We start from the raw sequence: 24,857 nt of genomic DNA on the forward strand, positions 1-24,857 counted from the left end.
GCATTATGCAGGTCAATCTCCTTCATGGCATCTCGCCGTGAAGCCTATAGAATCTTGTATGTGACATAGAAACAAGTACAAGTCACTAATACACATAGAATCTAAATAATCAAGTAAGGAGCCTGACCACGTTACAATAGCTATATAGGAGAGGGGTCCTGGGGTGCACACCGGTAATGAGAGGTGCGACCCAGCGGAGACCTTTCAGTAGAACTGCATACAAAGAAAAAGGTTGCAGGTGCACAATTAAACATTACCAATTTATTAATAATAATCATTGCAATAAAATTTAGCATTTTGAGCGAGGTTCTTCGCATAGTTATGGCCATAAGTAACGGCTTTCCCACCGCGTCCAGGTGACCTCATTAGTTGGACAAGTCCCTAACATTTTTGGGGGTACAAATCTAGGGCGCGGGACCCCCAAAAATGAAGCAGCTGAGTGACCCCAGGGCAACACAAGTGAAAAAATATATAGTGAAAAAGTGAAAATAGGTTAGTGAGAGAGGCTGCTGAAAAGAGCAGGGGTAAATTAGTGAGAGGTAAAGTAGTGAAAAGTGAAGGTAGGAAATGAATTACATTGAAACAAAACACACGATAGGGATGAAAGTAAATATGAAAATAAGTGTTAATGTGTTGCTCCTGAGGCAAAACAGCCACAACAGTCCAGGGGGACCCACACCCCAGAAATGCACCCCCATCTGATAGTCCCATATACATTTGTGCAGTCTTAGAAATGTCAGGAACCTAATTAAAACCAATATAAAGGACAGGTGGGCGTGGGTGCTACCACCAGGCAGAAGGGGTCTCTGGCCTTCTATTGGGTATGTAAATACACAGCATTAGGTATACAGGGGAGGGATCCTGGGGTGCACACCGGTAATGAGAGGTGCGACCCTGCGGAGACCTTTCAGTAGAACTGCATACAAAGAAAAAGGTTGCAGGTGCACAATTAAACATTACCAATTTATTAATAATAATCATTGCAATAAAATTTAGCATTTTGAGCGAGGTTCTTCGCATAGTTATGGCCATAAGTAACGGCTTTCCCACCGCGTCCAGGTGACCTCATTAGTCGGGCAAGTCCCTAACATTTTTCAGCAGCCTCTCTCTCTAACTTATTTTCACTTTTTCACTATATATTTCTCTAACGTCCTAGTGGATGCTGGGGACTCCGAAAGGACCATGGGGAATAGCGGCTCCGCAGGAGACTGGGCACAAAAGTAAAAAGCTTTAGGACTACCTGGTGTGCACTGGCTCCTCCCCCCATGACCCTCCTCCAAGCCTCAGTTAGATTTTTGTGCCCGAACGAGACGGGTGCAGGCTAAGGGGCTCTCCTGAGCTGCTTAGTGTAAAAGTTTAAAGTAGGTTTTTTATTTTCAGTGAGACCTGCTGGCAACAGGCTCACTGCACCGAGGGACTAAGGGGAGAAGAAGCGAACTCACCTGCGTGCAGAGTGGATTGGGCTTCTTAGGCTACTGGACATTAGCTCCAGAGGGACGATCACAGGCCCAGCCATGGATGGGTCCCAGAGCCGCGCCGCCGTCCCCCTTACAGAGCCAGAAGACGGAAGAGGTCCGGAAAATCGGCGGCAGAAGACGTCCTGTCTTCAATAAGGTAGCGCACAGCACTGCAGCTGTGCGCCATTGCTCTCAGCACACTTCACACTCCGGTCACTGAGGGTGCAGGGCGCTGGGGGGGGGCGCCCTGAGACGCAATAAAAACACCTTTTTTGGCAAAAAATACATCACATATAGCTCCTGGGCTATATGGATGTATTTAACCCCTGCCAATTTTTACATAAAAAAGCGGGAGAAAGGCCACCGAAAAAGGGGCGGAGCCTATCTCCTCAGCACACTGGCGCCATTTTTTCCTCACCGCTCCGTTGGAGGAAGGCTCCCTGACTCTCCCCTGCAGTCCTGCACTACAGAAACAGGGTAAAACAAGAGAGGGGGGGCACTAAATTGGCATATAAATATATACAGCAGCTATATTAGGGATAAACACTTATATAAGGTTATCCCTGTATATATATAGCGCTCTGGTGTGTGCTGGCAAACTCTTCCTCTGTCTCCCCAAAGGGCTAGTGGGGTCCTGTCCTCTATCAGAGCATTCCCTGTGTGTGTGCTGTGTGTCGGTACGTTGTGTCGACATGTATGAGGAGGAAAATGGTGTGGAGGCGGAGCAATTGCCTGTGTTAGTGATGTCACCCCCTAGGGAGTCGACACCTGACTGGATGGTCTTATGGAAAGAATTACGTGATAGTGTCAGCACTTTACAAAAGACTGTTGACGACATGAGACAGCCGGCAAATCAGTTAATAACTGTACAGGCGTCTCAAACACCGCCAGGGGCTCTAAAGCGCCCGTTACCTCAGGTGGTCGACACAGACCCAGACACGGACACTGACTCCAGTGTCGACGGTGAGGAAACAAACGTATTTTCCAGTAGGGCCACACGTTACATGATCACGGCAATGAAGGAGGTTTTGAACATTTCTGATACTACAAGTACCACAAAAAAGGGTATTATGTGGGGTGTGAAAAAACTACCCGTAGTTTTTCCCGAATCAGATGAATTAAATGAGGTGTGTGATGAAGCGTGGGTTTCCCCCGATAAACTGCTAATTTCTAAAAAGTTATTGGCATTATACCCTTTCCCGCCAGAGGTTAGGGCGCGTTTGGAAACACCCCCTAGCGTAGATAAGGCGCTCACACGCTTATCAAAACAAGTGGCGTTACCGTCCCCAGATACGGCCGCCCTCAAGGAACCAGCTGATAGGAAGCTGGAAAATATCCTTAAAAGTATATACACACATACTGGTATTATACTGCGACCAGCAATCGCCTCAGCCTGGATGTGCAGTGCTGGGGTGGCTTGGTCGGATTCCCTGACTGAAAATATTGATACCCTGGACAGGGACAATATATTATTGACTATAGAGCATTTAAAGGATGCATTTCTATATATGCGAGATGCACAGAGGGATATTTGCACTCTGGCATCAAGAGTAAGTGCGATGTCCATTTCTGCCAGAAGAGGATTATGGACACGACAGTGGTCAGGGGATGCGGATTCCAAACGGCATATGGAAGTATTGCCGTATAAAGGGGAGGAGTTATTTGGGGTCGGTCTATCGGACCTGGTGGCCACGGCAACGGCTGGAAAATCCACCTTTTTACCCCAAGTCACCTCGCAGCAGAAAAAGATACCGTCTTTTCAGGCTCAGTCCTTTCGTCCCCATAAGGGCAAGCGGGCAAAAGGCCACTCATATCTGCCCCGGGGCAGAGGAAGGGGAAAAAGACTGCAGCAGACAGCCTCTTCCCACGAACAGAAGCCCTCCCCCGCTTCTGCCAAGTCCTCAGCATGACGCTGGGGCCTTACAAGCGGACTCAGGCACGGTGGGGGCCCGTCTCAAGAATTTCAGCGCGCAGTGGGCTCACTCGCAAGTGGACCCCTGGATCCTGCAGGTAGTATCTCAGGGGTACAAATTGGAATTCGAGACGTCTCCTCCTCGCCGGTTCCTGAAGTCTGCTTTACCAACGTCTCCCCCCAACGGGGAGGCGGTATTGGAAGCCATTCACAAGCTGTATTCCCAGCAGGTGATAATCAAGGTACCCCTCCTACAACAGGGAAAGGGGTATTATTCCACGCTGTTTGTGGTACCGAAGCCGGACGGCTTGGTGAGACCCATTTTAAATCTGAAATCCTTGAACACTTACATAAAAAGGTTCAAGTTCAAGATGGAGTCACTCAGAGCAGTGATAGCGAACCTGGAAGAAGGGGACTATATGGTGTCGCTGGACATCAAGGATGCTTACCTCCATGTCCCAATTTGCCCTTCTCACCAAGGGTACCTCAGGTTTGTGGTACAGAACTGTCACTATCAGTTTCAGACGCTGCCGTTTGGATTGTCCACGGCACCCCGGGTCTTTACCAAGGTAATGGCCGAAATGATGATTCTTCTTCGAAGAAAAGGCGTCTTAATTATCCCTTACTTGGACGATCTCCTGATAAGGGCAAGGTCCAGAGAACAGTTAGAGGTCGGAGTAGCACTATCTCAAGTAGTACTACGACAGCACGGATGTATTCTAAATATTCCAAAATCGCAGCTGATTCCGACGACACGTCTGCTGTTCCTAGGGATGATTCTGGACACAGTACAGAAAAAGGTGTTTCTCCCGGAAGAGAAAGCCAGGGAGTTATCCGACCTAGTCAGGAACCTCCTAAGACCAGGCCAAGTGTCAGTACATCAATGCACAAGGGTCCTGTCAAAGATGGTGGCTTCTTACGAAGCGATTCCATTCGGCAGATTCCACGCAAGAACTTTTCAGTGGGATCTGCTGGACAAATGGTCCGGATCGCATCTTCAAATGCATCAGCGGATAACCCTGTCTCCAAGGACAAGGGTGTCTCTCCTGTGGTGGTTACAGAGTGCTCATCTCCTAGAGGTCCGCAGATTCGGCATTCAGGATTGGGTCCTGGTGACCACGGATGCCAGCCTGAGAGGCTGGGGAGCAGTCACACAGGGAAGAAATTTCCAGGGCTTGTGGTCAAGCATGGAAACGTCACTTCACATAAATATCCTGGAACTAAGGGCCATTTACAATGCCCTAAGTCAGGCAAGACCTCTGCTTCAGGGTCAGCCGGTGTTGATACAGTCGGACAACATCACGGCAGTCGCCCACGTAAACAGACAGGGCGGCACAAGAAGCAGGAGGGCAATGATGGAAGTGGCAAGGATTCTTCGCTGGGCGGAAAATCATGTGATAACACTGTCAGCAGTGTTCATTCCGGGAGTGGACAACTGGGAAGCAGACTTCCTCAGCAGACACGATCTTCACCCGGGGGAGTGGGGACTTCACCCAGAAGTCTTCCACATGATTGTGAACCGTTGGGAAAAACCAAAGGTGGACATGATGGCGTCCCGCCTCAACAAAAAACTGGACAGATATTGCGCCAGGTCAAGGGACCCTCAGGCAATAGCTGTGAACGCTCTGGTAACACCGTGGGTGTACCAGTCGGTGTATGTGTTCCCTCCTCTTCCTCTCATACCAAAAGTACTGAGAATCATAAGAAGGAGAGGAGTAAAGACTATACTCGTGGCTCCGGATTGGCCAAGAAGGACTTGGTACCCGGAAATTCAAGAGATGCTCACGGAAGACCCGTGGCCTCTACCTCTAAGAAAGGACCTGCTCCAGCAGGGACCATGTCTGTTCCAAGACTTACCGCGGCTGCGTTTGACGGCATGGCGGTTGAACGCCGGATCCTGAAGGAAAAAGGCATTCCGGATGAAGTCATCCCTACCCTGATCAAAGCCAGGAAGGATGTAACCGTACAACATTATCACCGTATTTGGCGTAAATATGTTGCGTGGTGCGAGGCCAGGAAGGCCCCTACAGAGGAATTTCAACTGGGTCGATTCCTGCATTTCCTGCAAACAGGACTGTCTATGGGCCTCAAATTAGGGTCCATTAAGGTTCAAATTTCGGCCCTGTCAATATTCTTCCAAAAAGAACTAGCTTCTGTTCCTGAAGTTCAGACGTTTGTCAAGGGAGTGCTGCATATACAGCCTCCTTTTGTGCCTCCAGTGGCACCTTGGGATCTCAATGTAGTTTTTGGATTCCTAAATTCACATTGGTTTGAACCACTCACCACTGTGGACTTAAAATATCTCACATGGAAAGTGGTAATGCTGTTAGCCCTGGCTTCAGCCAGGCGTGTATCAGAATTGGCGGCTTTATCCTATAAAAGCCCTTACCTAATTTTTCATACGGACAGGGCAGAATTGAGGACTCGTCCTCAATTTCTCCCTAAGGTGGTTTCAGCATTTCACTTAAACCAGCCTAGTGTGGTGCCTGCGGCTACTAGGGACTTGGAGGATTCCAAGTTGCTGGACGTAGTCAGGGCCCTGAAAATATATGGAAGTGAATTACAGCGCTAATACAACTGATGCTAATGATATACAAATTTATTAATTAAAACAGACTGATGTTTAGTATACATAAAAATATAAAAATTGCTCTTAAACCAATTTATGGACATATAATAGACTCCTCAGCAATAACCTTATCTAGGCAAGTCCATATATTAATGTTTGGACAACAGGTCTAATTTTCAGCAGGACCAGTTTTAATTAGTTACCCATCAGGTGTTCCAATGCATGGATCCGGATCAAGGTCCTTAGTGGAATGGACTCTGGTTCACAGTTCGTTTTTATTTGACATTTCAATGTCCAGCACACTGTGTTCCACTTGTAAATGAATCCTGGAAAACTTTCCTTCCTTAGACCAAGTTGGCAGCTTTCTCAAAGGGTCACCCTGGAGCGGCGAAACGCGTAAGGGAACACAGCTCTTAACCATTGGACGCGACTCAAGACAGCATTATCAGGCTCTTCACCCAGGACCACCCATCTTTATGCTATTTGTGAACCAGGATCCCGAATCCAACTTGGTCTAAGGAAGGAAAGTTTTCCAGGATTCATTTACAAGTGGAACACAGTGTGCTGGACATTGAAATGTGAAATAAAAACGAACTGTGAACCAGAGTCCATTCCACTAAGGACCTTGATCCGGATCCATGCATTGGAACACCTGATGGGTAACTAATTAAAACTGGTCCTGCTGAAAATTAGACCTGTTGTCCAAACATTAATATATGGACTTGCCTAGATAAGGTTATTGCTGAGGAGTCTATTATATGTCCATAAATTGGTTTAAGAGCAATTTTTATATTTTTATGTATACTAAACATCAGTCTGTTTTAATGAATAAATTTGTATATCATTAGCATCAGTTGTATTAGCGCTGTAATTCACTTCCTTTTGTTTTCCTTGTTCTGGAGATTGACTTTCTCCAATTACAGCAGCTAGGAGAAAACCACTCATTTATTGCGCCTGTATATATATACTTGATATATATTACATTTTTGCCCTGAAAATATATGTTTCCAGGACGGCTGGAGTCAGAAAATCTGACTCGCTGTTTATCCTGTATGCACCCAACAAGCTGGGTGCTCCTGCTTCTAAGCAGACGATTGCTAGTTGGATTTGTAGTACAATTCAGCTTGCACATTCTGTGGCAGGCCTGCCACAGCCAAAATCTGTAAAAGCCCATTCCACACGGAAAGTGGGCTCATCTTGGGCGGCTGCCCGAGGGGTCTCGGCTTTACAACTTTGCCGAGCAGCTACTTGGTCAGGGGCAAACACGTTTGCTAAATTCTACAAATTTGATACCCTGGCTGAGGAGGACCTGGAGTTCTCTCATTCGGTGCTGCAGAGTCATCCGCACTCTCCCGCCCGTTTGGGAGCTTTGGTATAATCCCCATGGTCCTTTCGGAGTCCCCAGCATCCACTAGGACGTTAGAGAAAATAAGAATTTACTTACCGATAATTCTATTTCTCATAGTCCGTAGTGGATGCTGGGCGCCCATCCCAAGTGCGGATTGTCTGCATTACTTGTACATAGTTATTGTTACAAAAATCGGGTTATTGTTGTTGTGAGCCATCTTTTCAGAGGCTCCTTCTGTTATCATGCTGTTAACTGGGTTCAGATCACAAGTTGTACGGTGTGATTGGTGTGGCTGGTATGAGTCTTACCCGGGATTCAAAATCCTTCCTTATTGTGTACGCTCGTCCGGGCACAGTATCCTAACTGAGGCTTGGAGGAGGGTCATGGGGGGAGGAGCCAGTGCACACCAGGTAGTCCTAAAGCTTTTTACTTTTGTGCCCAGTCTCCTGCGGAGCCGCTATTCCCCATGGTCCTTTCGGAGTCCCCAGCATCCACTACGGACTATGAGAAATAGAATTATCGGTAAGTAAATTCTTATTTTTTCTCTTACGTCCTAGAGGATGCTGGGGACTCCGTAAGGACCATGGGGTATAGACGGGCTCTGCAGGAGACATGGGCACTCTAAAGACTTTAGATGGGTGTGCACTGGCTCCTCCCTCTATGCCCCTCCTCCAGACCTCAGTTAGATCCTGTGCCCAGAGGAGACTGGATGCACTGCAGGGGAGCTCTACTGAGATTCTCTGAAAATACTTTTTGTTAGGTTTTTTATTTTCAGGGAGCACTGCTGGCAACAGGCTCCCTGCATCGTGGGACTGAGGGGAGAGAAGCAGACCTACTTAACTGATAGGCTCTGCTTCTTAGGCTACTGGACACCATTAGCTCCAGAGGGTCGAACACAGGTGTCGTCCTCGCTGTTCGTCCCGGAGCCGCGCCGCCGTCCTCCTCACAGAGCCGGAAGATAGAAGCCGGGTGAGTATAAGAAGAAAGAAGACTTCACAGGCGGCAGAAGACTTCAGATCTTCACTGAGGTACCGCGCAGCGTTACCGCTGCGCGCCATTGCTCCCACACATACACACACAGAAGGCACTGTACGGGTGCAGGGCGCAGGGGAGGCGCCCTGGGCAGCAATATTAACCTCAAGGGACACTGGCTAATATATTAGATATTGCGGAGGCAGTATATTGAAACCCCTCCGCCAGTATAAAGAATTTGAGCGGGACCGAAGCCCGCCGTTGAGGGGGCGGAGCTTGATCCTCCAGCACTAACCAGCGCCATTTTTCTCCACAGCAAGCTGCAGAGATGCTGCTCCCCGGACTCTCCCCTGCTGAGCAAGTACAGAGGGCAAAAAAGAGGGGCGGGCACATTTAATTGGCGCAGTGAGTGTATTATTTATTCTATAAAAGAGCGCTGTACAGTCTGGGATTTTATTCCAGTGTCCAGTGGCGCTGGGTGTGTGCTGGCATACTCTCTCTCTGTCTCTCCAAAGGGCCTTATTGGGGGGCTGTCCCCATAATTGTATATCCCAGTGTGTGTGGGAGTGTCAGTACGTGTGTGTCGACATGTCTGAAGTGGAAGGCTCGTCTAAGGAGGAGGTAGAGCAGATGATTGTGGTGTCTCCGTCGGCGACGCCGACACCTGATTGGTTGGATATGTGGAATGTTTTAAATGCAAATGTGTCTTTATTACATAAAAGATTGGACAAAGCAGAGTCCAGAGAAAACGCAGGGAGTCAATCCATGGCTTTGACTGTGTCACAAGGCCCTTCGGGCTCTCATAAACGTCCCCTGTCCCAGGTAGCAGACACTGATACCGACACGGATTCTGACTCCAGTGTCGACTACGATGATGCAAAGTTACACCCAAGGGTGGCCACAAGTATTCATTATATGATTATTGCAATAAAATGTTTTGCATATCACAGAGGACCCCTCGGTTCCTGACACGAGGGTATGCATGTTTAAGGAGAAGAAACCTGAGGTAAACCTTTCCCCCATCTCATGAGCTGAACGCTTTATTTGGAAAAGCTTGGGAAACTCCGGACAAGAAACTGCAGATTCCCAAGAGAATTCTTATGGCGTATCCTTTCCCCGCACAGGACAGGTTACGGTGGGAATCCTCGCCCAGGGTGGACAAGGCTTTGACGCGCTTATCCAAAAAGGTGGCGCTACCGTCTCCAGACATGGCAGCCCTCAAGGATCCTGCTGATCGCAGACAGGAGACTACCTTAAAATCAATTTATACACATACGGGTGCCTTGCTCAGACCGGCAGTAGCGTCGGCATGGGTATGTAGCACAATAGCAGCATGGGCAGATAACTTGTCATCTGACATTGACACCCTAGATAAGGATAGCATTTTATTGACCTTGGGTCATATTAAAGACGCAGCATTATATATGAGAGACGCTGCGAGAGACGTTGGGCTGTTGGGTTCAAGAGCCAATTCCATGGCAATTTCTGCTAGGCGAGCCCTGTGGGCCCGCCAATGGACGGGTGATGCCGATTCAAAGAGACATATGGAAACTTTGCCTTACAAGGGTGAGGTTTTATTTGGGGAGGGCCTCGCGGACCTGGATTCCACAGCTACCGCGGGTAAATCTTCTTTTTTGCCTTATGTTCCCCCACAGCAAAAGAAAACGCCTCAATATCAGATGCAGTCCTTTCGTTCGCATAAGTCCAGAAGAGGTCGGGGCTCGTCCTTCCTCACCAGAGGTAAGGGTAGAGGGAAAAGAATGCCTGCTACGGCTAGTTCCCAGGAACAGAAGTCCTCCCCGGCTTCTACAAAATCCACCGCATGACGCTGGGGCTCCACTGCGGGAGTCCGCGCCGGTGGGGGCACGTCTTCGACTCTTCAGCCAGGTCTGGGTTCTGTCAGATTTGGATACTTGGGCGATATAAATTGTATCCCAAGGCTACAAACTGGAATTCGAAGAAGTGCCTCCTCGCCGATTTTTCAAGTCTGCTTTGCCAGCTTCTCCCCCAGAGAGGGAAATAGTTTTAGCTGCAATACAAAAGCTGTGTCGACAGCAGGTGATTATCAAGGTTCCCCTAATACAACAGAGGAAAGGGTACTATTCAACCCTATTTGTGGTCCCGAAACCGGATGGCTCGGTCAGACCCATTCTGAATCTAAAATCCCTAAACCTGTATCTAAAGAGGTTCAAATTCAAGATGGAATCTCTCCGGGCAGTGATCTCCAGCCTGAAAGGGGGGGATTTTATGGTATCACTAGACATAAAGGATGCATACCTTCATGTCCCCATTTATCCTTCTCATCAGGCGTACCTGAGATTCGCTGTACAGGACTGTCATTACCAGTTTCAGACGTTGCCGTTTAGGCTGTCCACGGCCCCGAGGATTTTCACCAAGGTAATGGCGGAAATGATGGTGCTCCTACGCAGGCAAGGTGTCACAATTATCCCATACTTGGACGATCTCCTGATAAAAGCGAGATCGAGAGATCAGTTGCTGAAAAGCGTGTCACTCTCCCTGAGAGTGCTGCAGCAACACGGCTGGATCCTAAATCTGCCAAAGTCGCAGTTGATTCCAACGACTCGGCTATCATTTTTAGGCATGATTCTGGACACGGAAAAGAATAGGGTTTTTCTCCCAACGGAACAAGCCCAGGAACTCCAGAGCATGGTCAGAGACCTGTTAAAGCCAAAAAGAGTGTCAGTTCATCAATGCACTCGAGTACTGGGAAAGATGGTGGCGGCCTACGAGGCCATCCCCTTCGGCAGGTTCCATGCGAGGACATTTCAGTGGGACCTTCTGGACAAGTGGTCGGGGTCCCACCTACAAATACATCAGAAAATAAGCCTGTCCCCCAGGGCCAGGGTGTCTCTCCTGTGGTGGCTGCAGAGTGCTCACCTTCTAGAGGGTCGCAGGTTCGGCATTCAAGACTGGGTTCTGGTAACCACGGACGTGAGCCTCCGAGGATGAGGAGCAGTCACACAAGGAAGAAATTTTCAGGGACTGTGGTCAAGCCAGGAGGCTTATCCACACACCAACATGCTTGAATTAAGGGCCATATACAACGGCCTACCACAAGAGGAGACACTTCTTCGCGACATACCTCTTCTGATTCAATCGGACAACGTCACAGCAGTGGCTCATGTAAACCGCCAAGGCGGGACAAGGAGCAGAGTGGCAATGGCGGAAGCCACCAGGATTCTTCGCTGGGCGGAAAATCACGTAAGCGCTCTGTCAGCAGCCTTCATTCCGGGAGTGGACAACTGTGAAGCAGACTTCCTAAGCAGACACGATCTCCATCCAGGAGAGTGGGGTCTTCATCAAGAAGTTTTTGCAGAGATAACAAGTCGTTGGGGGCTTCCTCAAATAGACATGATGGCGTCACGCCTCAACAAGAAACTTCGGAGGTATTGTTCCAGGTCAAGGGACCCTCAGGCTGTAGCGGTAGACGCCCTGGTGACACCGTGGGTGTTTCAGTCGGTCTATGTCTTCCCTCCCCTTCCACTCATCTCAAAAATACTGAGAATCTTAAGACGAAAAAGAGTCCAGACAATACTCATTGTTCCGGATTGGCCTCGAAGGGCCTGGTATTCAGATCTTCAGGAAATGCTCACAGAAGATCCGTGGCCTCTTCCACCCAGGGAGGACCTGTTGCAGCAGGGGCCCTGCGTGTTCCAAGACTTACCGCGGTTACGTTTGACGGCATGGCGGTTGAACGCCAAATCCTAGCTAGGAAAGGTATTCCGGGGGAAGTCATCCCTACTCTGATAAAAGCTAGGAAGGAGGTGATGGCAAAACATCACCGTATCTGGAGGAAATATGTATCTTGGTATGAAGCCAGAATGCTCCTACGGAAGATTTCCACCTGGGCCGTTTTCTCCACTTTCTGCAGACAGGAGTGGATATGGGCCTAAAGTTAGGCTCCATTAAGGTGCAGATTTCGGCCCTGTCAATATTCTTTCAGAAGGAATTGGCTTCTCTCCCAGAAGTCCAGACTTTTGTAAAGGGAGTGCTGCACATCCAGCCTCCTTTTGTGCCCCCAGTGGCGCCATGGGACCTTAACGTGGTGTTACAGTTCCTTAAGTCACACTGGTTTGAACCTCTTCAAACAGTTGAGTTAAAATTTCTTACTTGGAAAGTGGTCATGTTCTTAGCCTTAGCCTTGGCATCTGCTAGGCGGGTGTCCGAATTGGCGGCTTTGTCTCACAATAGCCCCTATCTGATTTTCCATGTGTATAGAGCAGAGTTGAGGACTCGTCCTCAATTTCTGCCTAAGGTGGTTTCATCGTTTCATATGAACCAACCTATTGTGGTGCCTGTGGCTACGGGTGACTTGGAAGATTCCAAGTCTCTTGCTGTAGTCAGGGCCTTAAAAGTTTATGTAGCCAGGACGGCTCGGGGTAAAGGAAAACAGGCACTGTTTGTCAGGTTGGCGCTCCTGCTTCAAAGCAGACTATTGCCCGCTGGATCTGTAACACGATTCAGCATGCTCATTCTACGGCTGGATTGCCGTTACCAAATTCGGTAAAGGCCCATTCCACTAGGAAGGTGGGCTCTTCTTGGGCGGCTCCCCGAGGTGTCTTGGCATTACAACTTTGCCGACCAGCTACTTGGTCGGGTTCAAACACTTTTGCTAAATTCTATTAGTTTGATACCTTGGCTGGTGAGGACCTCATGTTTGCTCAATCGGTGCTGCAGAGCCATCCGCACTCTCCCACCCGGTCTGCAGCTTTGGTATAATCCCTATGGTCCTTACGGAGTCCCTAGCATCCTCTAGGACGTAATAGAAAATAAGATTTTAAACCTACCAGTAAATCTTTTTCTCCTAGTCCGTAGAGGATGCTGGGCGCCCGTCCCAGTGCGGACTAAATTCTGCAAGGCTTGTATATAATTATTGCTTACATAAGGGTTATGTTACAGTTTTGATCAGTCTCTGGCTGATGCTGTTTTGTTTCATACTGTTAACTGGTTCGTATATTCCATGTTGTACGGTGTGGATGGTGTGGGCTGGTATGTATCTTGCCCTTAGATTAACAAAAATCCTTTCCTCGTACTGTCCGTCTCCTCTGGGCACAGTTCTTTAACTGAGGTCTGGAGGAGGGGCATAGAGGGAGGAGCCAGTGCACACCCATCTAAAGTCTTTACAGTGCCCATGTCTCCTGCGGAGCCAGTCTATACCTCATGGTCCTTACGGAGTCCCCAGCATCCTCTACGGACTAGGAGAAAAAGATTTACCGGTAGGTTTAAAATCTTATTTCTCTAACGTCCTAAGTGGATGCTGGGGACTCCGTAAGGACCATGGGGAATAGCGGCTCCGCAGGAGACTGGGCACAAAAGTAAAGCTTTAGAACTACCTGGTGTGCACTGGCTCCTCCCCCTATGACCCTCCTCCAAGCCTCAGTTAGATTTTTGTGCCCGAACGAGAAGGGTGCGCACTAGGGGCTCTCCTGAGCTGCTTAGTGAAAAGTTTAGTTTTAGGTTTTTTATTTTCAGTGAGACCTGCTGGCAACAGGCTCACTGCACCGAGGGACTAAGGGGAGAAGAAGCGAACTCACCTGCGTGCAGAGTGGATTGGGCTTCTTAGGCTACTGGACATTAGCTCCAGAGGGACGATCACAGGCCCAGCCATGGATGGGTCCCAGAGCCGCGCCGCCGGCCCCCTTACAGAGCCAGAAGACTGAAGAGGTCCGGGAAATCGGCGGCAGAAGACGTCCTGTCTTCAATAAGGTAGCGCACAGCACCGCAGCTGTGCGCCATTGCTCTCAGCACACTTCACACTCCGGTCACTGAGGGTGCAGGGCGCTGGGGGGGGGCGCCCTGAGACGCAATAAAAACACCTTGGATGGCAAAAAAAATGCATCACATATAGCTCCTGGGCTATATGGATGCATTTAACCCCTGCCAGAATACATAGAAAAACGGGAGATAAGGCCGCCGAGAAGGGGGCGGAGCCTATCTCCTCAGCACACTGGCGCCATTTTCCCTCACAGCTCCGTTGGAGGGAAGCTCCCTGGCTCTCCCCTGCAGTCACTACACTACAGAAAGGGTTAAAAAAGAGAGGGGGGGCACTAATTACGCGCAGTATTAAAGATACAGCAGCTATAAGGGGAAAAACACTTATATAAGGTTATCCCTGTATATATATAGCGCTCTGGTGTGTGCTGGCAAACTCTCCCTCTGTCTCCCCAAAGGGCTAGTGGGGTCCTGTCCTCTATCAGAGCATTCCCTGTGTGTGTGCTGTATGTCGGTACGTTTGTGTCGACATGTATGAGGAGAAAAATGATGTGGAGACGGAGCAGATTGCCTGTAATAGTGATGTCACCCCCTAGGGGGTCGACACCTGAGTGGATGAACTGTTGGAAGAATTACGTGACAGTGTCAGCTCTGTATAAAAGACAGTGGTTGACATGAGACAGCCGGCTACTCAGCTTGTGCCTGTCCAGACGTCTCTTAGGCCGTCAGGGGCTCTAAAGCGCCCGTTACCTCAGATGGCAGATATAGACGCCGACACGGATACTGACACCAGTGTCGACGGTGAAGAGACAAATGTGACTTCCAGTAGGGCCACACGTTACATGATGGAGGCAATGAAAAATGTTTTACACATTTCTGATAATACGAGTACCACCAAAAAGGGGTATTATGTTCGGTGAGGAAAAACTACCTGTAGTTTTCCTGAATCTGAGAAATTAAATGAGGTGTGTGATGATGCGTGGGTTTCCCCCGATAACAACTGATAATTTCTAAAATGTTATTGGCATTATATCCTTTCCCGCCAGAGGTTAGGGTGCATTGGGAAACACCCCCTAGGGTGGATAAAACGCTCACACGCTTGTAAGGGCTCTACCCTCTCCTGAGATGGCCGCCCTTAAGGATCCTGCTGATAGAAAGCAGGAGGGTATCCTAAAATGTATTTACACACATACTGGTGTTATACTGCGACCAGCAATCGCCTCAGCCTGGATGTGCAGTGCTGGGTTGGCGTGGTCGGATTCCCTGACTGAAAATATTGATACCCTAGATAGGGACAGTATATTTTTGCCTATAGAGCATTTAAAAGATGCATTTCTATATATGCGTGATGCATAGCGGAATATTTGCCGACTGGCATCAAGTCTAAGTGCGTTGTCCATTTCTACCAGTAGAGGGTTATGGACACGACAGTGGTCAGGTGATGCGGATTTCAAACGGCATTTGGAAGTATTGCCTTATTAAGGGGAGGAGTTATTTGGGGTCGGTCTTTCAGACCTGGTGGCCACGGTAACAGCTGGGAAATCCACGTTTGTACCCCAGGTCGCCTCTCAACATGAGAAGACGCCGTATTATCAGGCGCAGTCTTTTCGTGGACAAGCGGGCAAAAGGTTCCTCATTTCTGCCCCGTGACAGAGGGAGAGGAAAAAGGCTGCAGAAATCAGCCAGTTCCCAGGAACAGAAACCCTCTCCCGCCTCTGCCAAGCCCTCAGTATGACGCTGGGGCTTTACAAGCAGAATCAGGCTTGGTGGGGGGCCCGTCTCAATGAATTTCAGCGCGCAGTGGGCTCACTCGCAAGTAGACCCCTGGATCCTTCAGGTGATATCTCGGGTACAAATTGGAATTCGAGACGTCTCCCCCTCGCCGTTTCCTAAAGTCTGCTTTACCGATGTCTCCTTCTGACAGGGAGACAGTTTTGGAAGCCATTCACAAGCTGTATTCCCAGCAGGTGATAATCAAGGTACCCCTCCTGCAACAGGGAACGGGGTATTATTCCACACTGTTGTGGTACCGAAGCCGGACGGCTCGGTGAGACCGATTCTAAATCTAAAATCTTTGAACACTTACATACAGAGGTTCAAATTCAAGATTGAGTCACTCAGAGCAGTGATTGCGAACCTGGAAGAAGGGGACTACATGATGTCTCGGGACATCAAGGATGCTTACCTTCATGTCCAAATTTACCCTTCTCACCAAGGGTACCTCAGGTTTATGGTACAGAACTGTCACTATCAGTTTCAGACGCTGCCGTATGGATGGTCCACGGCACCCCGGGTCTTTACCAAGGTAATGGCCGAAATGATGATATTCCTTCGAAGGAAGGGAATTTTAGTTATCCCTTACTTGGACGATTTCCTGATAAGGGTAAGATCCAGGGAACAGTTGGAGGTCGGTGTAGCACTATCTCAGGTAGTGTTGCGGCAGCACGATTGGATTCTCAATATTCCAAAATCGCAGCTGGTTCCGACGACTCGTCTTCTGTTCCTAGGGATGATCCTGGACACAGTCCAGAAAAAGGTGTTTCTCCCGGAGGAGAAAGCCAGGGAGTTATCCGAGCTAGTCAGGAACCTCCTAAAACCGAGCCAAGTCTCAGTGCATCAATGCACAAGGGTTCTGGGTAAAATGGTGGCTTCCTACGAAGCAATCCCATTCGGCAGATTCCACGCAAGAACTTTCCAGTGGGACCTGCTGGACAAATGGTCCGGGTCGCATCTTCAGATGCATCAGCGGATAACCCTGTCACCAAGAACAAGGGTGTCCCTCCTGTGTTGGTTGCAGAGTGCTCATTTCCAGGGCTTATGGTCAAGCCTGGAGACATCACTTCACATAAATATCCTGAAGCTAAGGGCCATTTACAATGCTCTAAGCTTAGCAAGACCTCTGCTTCAAGGTCAGCCGGTGTTGATCCAGTCGGACAACATCACGGCAGTCACCCACGTAAACAGACAGGGTGGCACAAGAAGCAGGAGGGCAATGGCAGAAGCTGCAAGGATACTTCGCTGGGCGGAAAATCATGTGATAAGCACTGTCAGCAATTCCGGGAGTGGACAACTGGGAAGCAGACTTCCTCAGCAGACACGACCTCCACCCGGGAGAGTGGGGACTTCACCCAGAAGTCTTCCACATGATTATAAACCGTTGGGAAAAACTAGACAGGTATTGCGCCAGGTCAAGGGACCCTCAGGCAATAGCTGTAGACGCTCTGGTAACACCGTGGGTGTACCAGTCAGTGTATGTGTTCCCTCATCTGCCTCTCATACCCAAGGTACTCAGATTGATAAGATGGAGAGGAGTAAGCACTATATTCGTGGCTCCGGATTGGCCAAGAAGGACTTGGTAACCGGAACTTCAAGAGATGCTCACGGAGGATCCGTGGCCTCTACCTCTAAGAAGGGACCTGCTCCAGCAAGGACCCTGTCTGTTCCAAGACTTACCGCGGCTGCGTTTGACGGCATGGCGGTTGAACGCCGGATCCTGAAGGAAAAAAGGCATTCCGGATGAAGTCATCCCTATCCTGATCAAAGCCAGGAAGGATGTAACCGCAAAACATTATCACCGCATTTGGCGAAAATATGTTGCGTGGTGCGAGGCCAGTAAGGCCCGACGGAGGAAATTCAACTGGGTCGATTCCTACATTTCCTGCAAACAGGAGTGTCTATGGGCCTGAAATTGGGGTCCATTAAGGTTCAAATTTCGGCCCTGTCAATTTTCTTCCAAAAGGAACTAGCTTCAGTCCCTGAAGTTCAGACGTTGTAAAAGGGGTACTGCATATACAGCCTCCTTTTGTGCCTCCAGTGGCACCTTGGGATCTCAATGTAGTTTTTGGGTTCCAAAAGTCACATTGGTTTGAACCACTTAAATCTGTGGAGTTAAAATATCTCACATGGAAAGTGGTCATGTTGTTGGCCCTGGCCTGGGCCAGGCGCGTGTCAGAATTGGCGGCTTTATCCTGTAAAAGCCCTTATCTGATTTTCCATTCGGACAGGGCGGAATTGAGGACTCGTCCTCAGTTTCTCCCTAAGGTGGTTTCAGCGTTTCACCTGAACCAACCTATTGTGGTGCCTGCGGCTACTAGGGACTTGGAGGACTCCAAGTTGCTAGACGTTGTCAGGGCCCTGAAAATATATGTTTCCAGGACGGCTGGAGTCAGAAAATCTGACTCGCTGTTTATCCTGTATGCACCCAACAAGCTGGGTGCTCCTGCTTCTAAGCAGATTATTGCTCGTTGGATTTGTAGTACAATTCAGCTTGCACATTCTGTGGCAGAAGAGAAAGGGTTTTTGATTCTGCACCAACCTTAGATTTAACGTACGTTATAAATCACATATTAGCCAGAGGTGGACATAATTTATGGAAATTCCTATCTGTCCGTATGGCGGTGCGCCCAGAGTCAAAAAAGGGGGAACAGATGTATATACACAGGAGAGAAAGTATGACTCTTGTTTGGGCGCACTCTTATTATAGTATCTAAATGTTTAAGATACTATAATAAGAGTGCGCCCAAACAAGAGTCATACTTTCTCTCCTGTGTATATACATTCTGTGGCAGGCCTGCCACAGCCAAAAATCTGTAAATGCCCACTCCACAAGGAAGATGGGCTCATCTTGGGCGGCTGCCCGAGGGGTCTCGGCTTTACAACTTTGCCGAGCAGCTACTTGGTCAGGAGCAAATACGTTTGTAAAATTCTACAAAATTGATACCCTGGCTGAGGAGGACCTGGAGTTCTCTCATTTGGTGCTGCAGAGTCATCCGCACTCTCCCGCCCGTTTGGGAGCTTTGGTATAATCCCCATGGTCCTTACGGAGTCCCCAGCATCCACTTAGGACGTTAGAGAAAATAAGAATTTACTTACCGATAATTCTATTTCTCGTAGTCCGTAGTGGATGCTGGGCGCCCATCCCAAGTGCGGATTGTCTGCAATACTGGTACATAGTTATTGTTACCAAAAAATCGGGTTATTGCTGTAGTGAGCCATCTTTTCTAGAGGCTCCTCTGTTATCATGCTGTTAACTGGGTTTAGATCACGAGTTGTACGGTGTGATTGGTGTGGCTGGTATGAGTCTTACCCGGGATTCAAAATCCTTCCTTATTGTGTACGCTCGTCTGGGCACAGTATCCTAACTGAGGCTTGGAGGAGGGTCATAGGGGGAGGAGCCAGTGCACACCAGGTAGTTCTAAAGCTTTACTTTTGTGCCCAGTCTCCTGCGGAGCCGCTATTCCCCATGGTCCTTACGGAGTCCCCAGCATCCACTACGGACTACGAGAAATAGAATTATCGGTAAGTAAATTCTTATTTTTTCACTTTTGTGTTGCCCTGGGTCACTCGGCTGCTTCGTTTTTGGGGGGTCCCGCGCCCTAGATTTGTACCCCCAAAATGTTAGGGACTTGCCTGGCTACTGATGTCACCTGGACGCGGTGGGCAAGCCGTTACTTATGGCCATAACTATGCGAAGAACCTCGCTCAAAATGCAACATTTTATTGCAATGATTATTATTAATTAATTGGTAATGTTTGAATTGTGCACCTGCAACCTTTTTCTTTGTACATGTTACAATAGCCCCAGAGATGTACACAAAAGTGGGTCTCCTAGTCACACCTGCAGCAGTATACCGTATTAGAGATTAGTCTCAATAGGTGATCAGCCTTTATGGAGGTTGTACCAGGGACAGGTAAGACAACCATATTTAACAATTTAGACACTCTATAGGGATGTGGATAATAACTCTGGGTGTACTCAGGTTTTCCCAAATAAGGATTCAATGCCCTACACAGTGGGAAGGCATTCATTACATACATTTAATAATATTCCTCATCCCTAATAGCCTCAAACATATGTTGGACTCCTCATATATATGCATTATATGGGCAAGTGTACGCTTTCTAGGGTACGGAGTTGAGGTGAGAGGCACAGCAGCGGGATTTGAAACCCCACTTTTCTCAAAACTGCGGCTTCAACCCAGTATGGGATATATTTGATGCGATATATTCTTAAAGTACACCTTATGGAGGCTACCCCATGGGGATCTGCCACCGAAGCCTGAGATGTGTACAGTTTAGAGCATGGTATAGACCCCCAGGAGAAGATATATATATTCTGCAGTACAGGTCAAAGTCCCTTAAACATGATAAAGTGGATTACACATAGTTCTTCCTTCCCCCCCCCCCCCCCCTCCCCCCAGAATATCTTCAGAGTCACAGAGCACAAGAAGCCAGCCACAGCGCATCCTTATAGGCTTTTATAAAGATGAAAACCCCGCTGATTAGCGTAACCTTAATAGGGTAGCTAGTACATAATATCACTCCCTCCTTTTAGAACACCTTTTACCTCAGTGTAGTTATGTGGAGGACAGCGTTCCCTGTCAGCGTGTGTCTGCAGGGAGAAAATGGTGCTGGTTAGTGCTAGATCCGCTCTGAGGATAAGCTCCGCCCCCTGTAATGGTGCATCTTTACGCACTTAGAGGTTATAATGGCCTGAGGTAATTTTTGCAGCAAACAGTGGGTTAGACCTTGAAAGCTATGTTTGACCAGTGTAGGGTATCGCGCTGGCCCAGGACGCCCCTCACAGCGCCGTACACAGTGTGCCGCTGAGCCTTCCGGAGCGCAGCCTGTCAGAGCTGCGCTCCCACCCTTGTGTCGCCATTCCCGCCGGGGACCCGCAGACCTGGACTCCGGCGTGAGATTCACCACTCTTCTTTCTTCTGGCTCTATTAGGGGGTGGCGGCATGCTGCGGGAGTGAGCGGGCGGCTAACGATCATCACCCTCAGGAGCTCAGTGTCCTGTCTGCGGAGATAGGGGCCAATAATCTCAAGGGTTGGATCCTACTCCCCCCCCTCTTCCCTCCTAATTCCCACGAGCAGGGAGGCTGTTGCCAGCAGCTTGCCTGTAAAATAAACTCTAGAAATAAAAACAATAAAACTGAGAACTCCTAGGAGCTCCCCTAGCTGTGACCGGCTCCTCTGGGCACATTTTCTAAACTGTTGGTAGGAGGGGCATAGAGGGAGGAGCCAGCCCACGCTGTTAAACTCTTAAAGTGCCAGTGACTCCCAAAGGACCCGTCTATACCCCATGGTACTAAATGGAACCCCAGCATCCTCTAGGATGTAAGAGAAATGGGATGCTCAACCTGTATGTATGTACAGTATGTGTGTGTATATAATATTATGGTGTGCATATGTATGTTTGTGTATGTCTAGTAGCCAATTATCTGACAATTGCAAATTCACAGTTTATTCGTATACTCTGTTATTGAATACAGAGCCAGGGGGTTCAAAGTATGTGGGTCATGTTGTGAATTCCAAAAGCTAGCACATGAAAGTGTCAGCTCTGGGGGCCTAGCTTATGTGATTTGTTCAGAATGGCACAATATTGTGTCATTTGCATAGGGAATATTTACAGTGAGGATTAATTGTGTATTCTACAGTACACGATTCTCATTAAATGTTACTGGTTTTATTTTCTGTCTGCCAGTGAGTCAAAATAAAATTTATATTGCTCCAATATACAATTATGTTCACTATGGCATAACTAATATGTTTGTTTTTATCATAAAAAGCATTTGAGTAGTCTTCCTGCTTTATCTACAGAAATCGGCTATATTTTAAGGTGCATACACACTGAGATATTGACTTATGTGCGATTTTGACTGTGCTTGCGATTTTGACTGGCCGTTTTGACAATATTTTGTACTATATATAGTCTAAATTGACTTGCCTGCACAGTCTATTTTTACTTGCGATACCGACCTAGCGGGACCACACATTGGTATCGCAATCTGTGTACACATGGTGAAATATGTGCTAACTTTTTCTGGTGAGTTTAGCTATATAGTCAAAATCGCAAGGATATATTGCACCAGGTGTATACACCTTTAGTTTGAGGCTAGAAAGAAGTCAATAACAATAGCAATAATTATGTAGCATCTGAAGACGTTCAGTGTGATAAACATGAAATCTAGAGGAAATCAGAAAGGGATAAATAGTTTTTTCACAGCACTGTACAGTAGGTTACACAGTACATGTTTTTTTATTATTTGATGGTTTTTCCAGAATGTTTACCATTTATCCCAAAATTGTGTAACACTGTTCCAGTTACAATGCTGGATACTTAAGTGGTTTGTCTATTTTTTACCCATGGTGAGATCTTGATATTGGATGATACTTTGAGTAATGTGTTACACATCACAACAGTTACCTTTTGGAGAGAAAAAAAAAACTGCTGGCTTTATAACAGTGGCGAATTTCTTCATCAAAATTAGGTGGCCAAACCCGGGATCGGCAACTTAGTTTTTTATACAGCGGGCAGCGTTGAGCGTCCTCAGAAGGCTCAGATGCTGCACGGCTCTCCCTTATCACCTTCCCCTGGCTCCGGCTGGGTGCACTGCACAGCATGACGTGAAGTCATAGGTCATGCTGTGCAGCCAACCGCCGGACATCACCGCCCTGCACTTCTCACCCGCTGGAACTCACAGGAAGTGTCCCACCCTCCCATCTAGATTGTGGTGAGTTATCTGGGCTGGTCAGGGTAGGGGTGGTGGGATACATTGAAAAGCGGCCAATCCCAGATATCCTGGGAATCTCGGGATTGATAATTTTTGCAATCCCGATTCCCGAGATTGAAAAAAATGGCCCGGGATTTGCCACCCTAATCAAAATATTCTCTCCTGCTACAATTATGGAACATTCACCACTTGTGCCTAAATCAGTACATTTTAATACTTGGTAGCGTTTAGTAAATGAGAACGGCGTATCTGAAGCAGTGCATTCTTCCCATTCATGGTCCCTCCAATGACCCAGGTCTGCTCTCTTCTCTGCTGCTAGAGGCTGGCCCCTCCCCTATAAATTGTAGTATGCCACCTGTAAATAAGTACTGTCGTTAAATGGAGCCTTATGTACATAATTCTTTTTGTATGAAAGCAAGCAAACATTGTATTTGGTCATTTGTTTATATAAAACCTATAGTCATTATTTTATCTATTTAAGATAATTTTTTTTTTAAATTGTCATTGTAAAATATTTTTCAGATATTCCAGAAATTCCAGAGAGCATCTCTTTCTGTAAAGCACTCCAAGTAGCAGATTTCAGCGGGAATCCTCTTACAAGGTAATCGTAGATGTCCTGATATAATAGCTTTACTTTGACATGACTGAACAGTGACAATTTGTTATTTCTCTAACGTCCTAGTGGATGCTGGGACTCCGTCAGGACCATGGGGAATAGCGGGCTCCGCAGGAGACAGGGCACATCTAAATAAAGCTTTTAGGATCACATGGTGCGTACTGGCTCCTCCCCCTATGACCCTCCTCCAAGCCTCAGTTAGGTTTTTGTGCCCGTCCGAGAAGGGTGCAATCTAGGTGGCTCTCCTAAAGAGCTGCTTAGACAAAGTTTTTTTTAGGTTTAAATCTCAGTGAATCCTGCTGGCAACAGGATCACTGCATCGAGGGACTTAGGGGAGAGATTTCCAACTCACCTGCGTGCAGGATGGATTGGAGTCTTAGGCTACTGGACACTTAGCTCCAGAGGGAGTCGGAACACAGGTCATCCTGGGGTTCGTCCCGGAGCCGCGCCGCCGACCCCCCTTACAGACGCTGAAGATCGGAGGTCCGGAAAGCAGGCGGCAGAAGACTCCTCAGTCTTCATGAAGGTAGCGCACAGCACTGCAGCTGTGCGCCATTGTTGCTACACGTCTCACTGATTCAGTCACGGAGGGTGCAGGGCGCTGCTGGGGGCGCCCTGGGCAGCAATATTAAATACCTTTAGTGGCGAAAAATACATCACATATAGCCATTAAGGCTATATGTATGTATTTAACCCAGGCCAGTTTTCTTAAAACCCGGGAGAAAAGCCCGCCGAAAAAGGGGCGGAGCTTATTCTCCTCAGCACTCAGCGCCATTTTCCTGCTCAGCTCCGCTGGTGAGGAAGGCTCCCAGGATTCTCCCCTGCACTGCACTACAGAAACAGGGTAACAAAGAGAAGGGGGGCATAATTTGGCGATATTGATATATTAAAAGCGCCTATATCAAAAACAACACCTTCTAGGGTTGTTTATATACATTTATAGCGCTTTTGGTGTGTGCTGGCAAACTCTCCCTCTGTCTCCCCAAAGGGCTAAGAGGGTCCTGTCTTCGATTAGAGCATTCCCTGTGTGGCTGCTGTGTGTCGGTACGTGTGTGTCGACATGTATGAGGACGATGTTGGTGTGGAGGCAGAGCAATTGCCGGTAATGGTGATGTCACCCCCTAGGGAGTTGACACCGGAATGGATGGCTTTAGTTATGGAATTACGTGATAATGTTAGCACATTACAAAAGTCAGTTGACGAAATGAGACGGCCGGAAAACCAGTTAGTACCGGCTCAGGCGTCTCAGACACCGTCAGGGGCTGTAAAACGTCCCTTACCTCAGTCAGTCGACACGGGTACCGACACAGATGAATCTAGTGTCGACGGTGAAGAAACAAACGTATTTTCCAATAGGGCCACACGTTATATGATCACGGCAATGAAGGAGGCTTTGCAGATCTCTGATACTGCTGGTACCTCAAAAAGGGGTATTATGTGGGGGGTGAAAAAACTACCTGTAGCTTTTCCAGAATCAGAGGAATTGAATGACGTGTGTGATGAAGCGTGGGTTAACCCAGATAGAAAACTGCTAATTTCCAAGAAGTTATTGGCATTATACCCTTTCCCACCAGAGGTTAGGGCGCGCTGGGAAACACCCCCTAGGGTGGATAAGGCGCTCACACGTTTATCAAAGCAAGTGGCGTTGCCGTCTCCTGATACGGCCGCCCTCAAGGATCCAGCAGATAGGAGGCTGGAAACTACACTGAAGAGTATATACACACATACTGG

General features: G+C 48.1%; 1 protein-coding gene across 1 annotated transcript in view; it reads left to right on the forward strand.

Moving 5' to 3' along the window:
- Positions 1-24,857, forward strand: part of LRRC1 (leucine rich repeat containing 1) — a 428,784-nt gene that overhangs the window by 146,041 nt on the left and 257,886 nt on the right. Inside the window, exon 3 of the mRNA XM_063916718.1 lies at positions 23,033-23,111. Coding sequence (XP_063772788.1) covers positions 23,033-23,111 — 79 coding nt within the window. The remainder of the gene's footprint in view (positions 1-23,032; positions 23,112-24,857) is intronic.

This window comes from Pseudophryne corroboree, chromosome 4 (genome assembly GCF_028390025.1).
Source record: "Pseudophryne corroboree isolate aPseCor3 chromosome 4, aPseCor3.hap2, whole genome shotgun sequence".
Classification (NCBI taxonomy): domain Eukaryota; kingdom Metazoa; phylum Chordata; class Amphibia; order Anura; family Myobatrachidae; genus Pseudophryne; species Pseudophryne corroboree.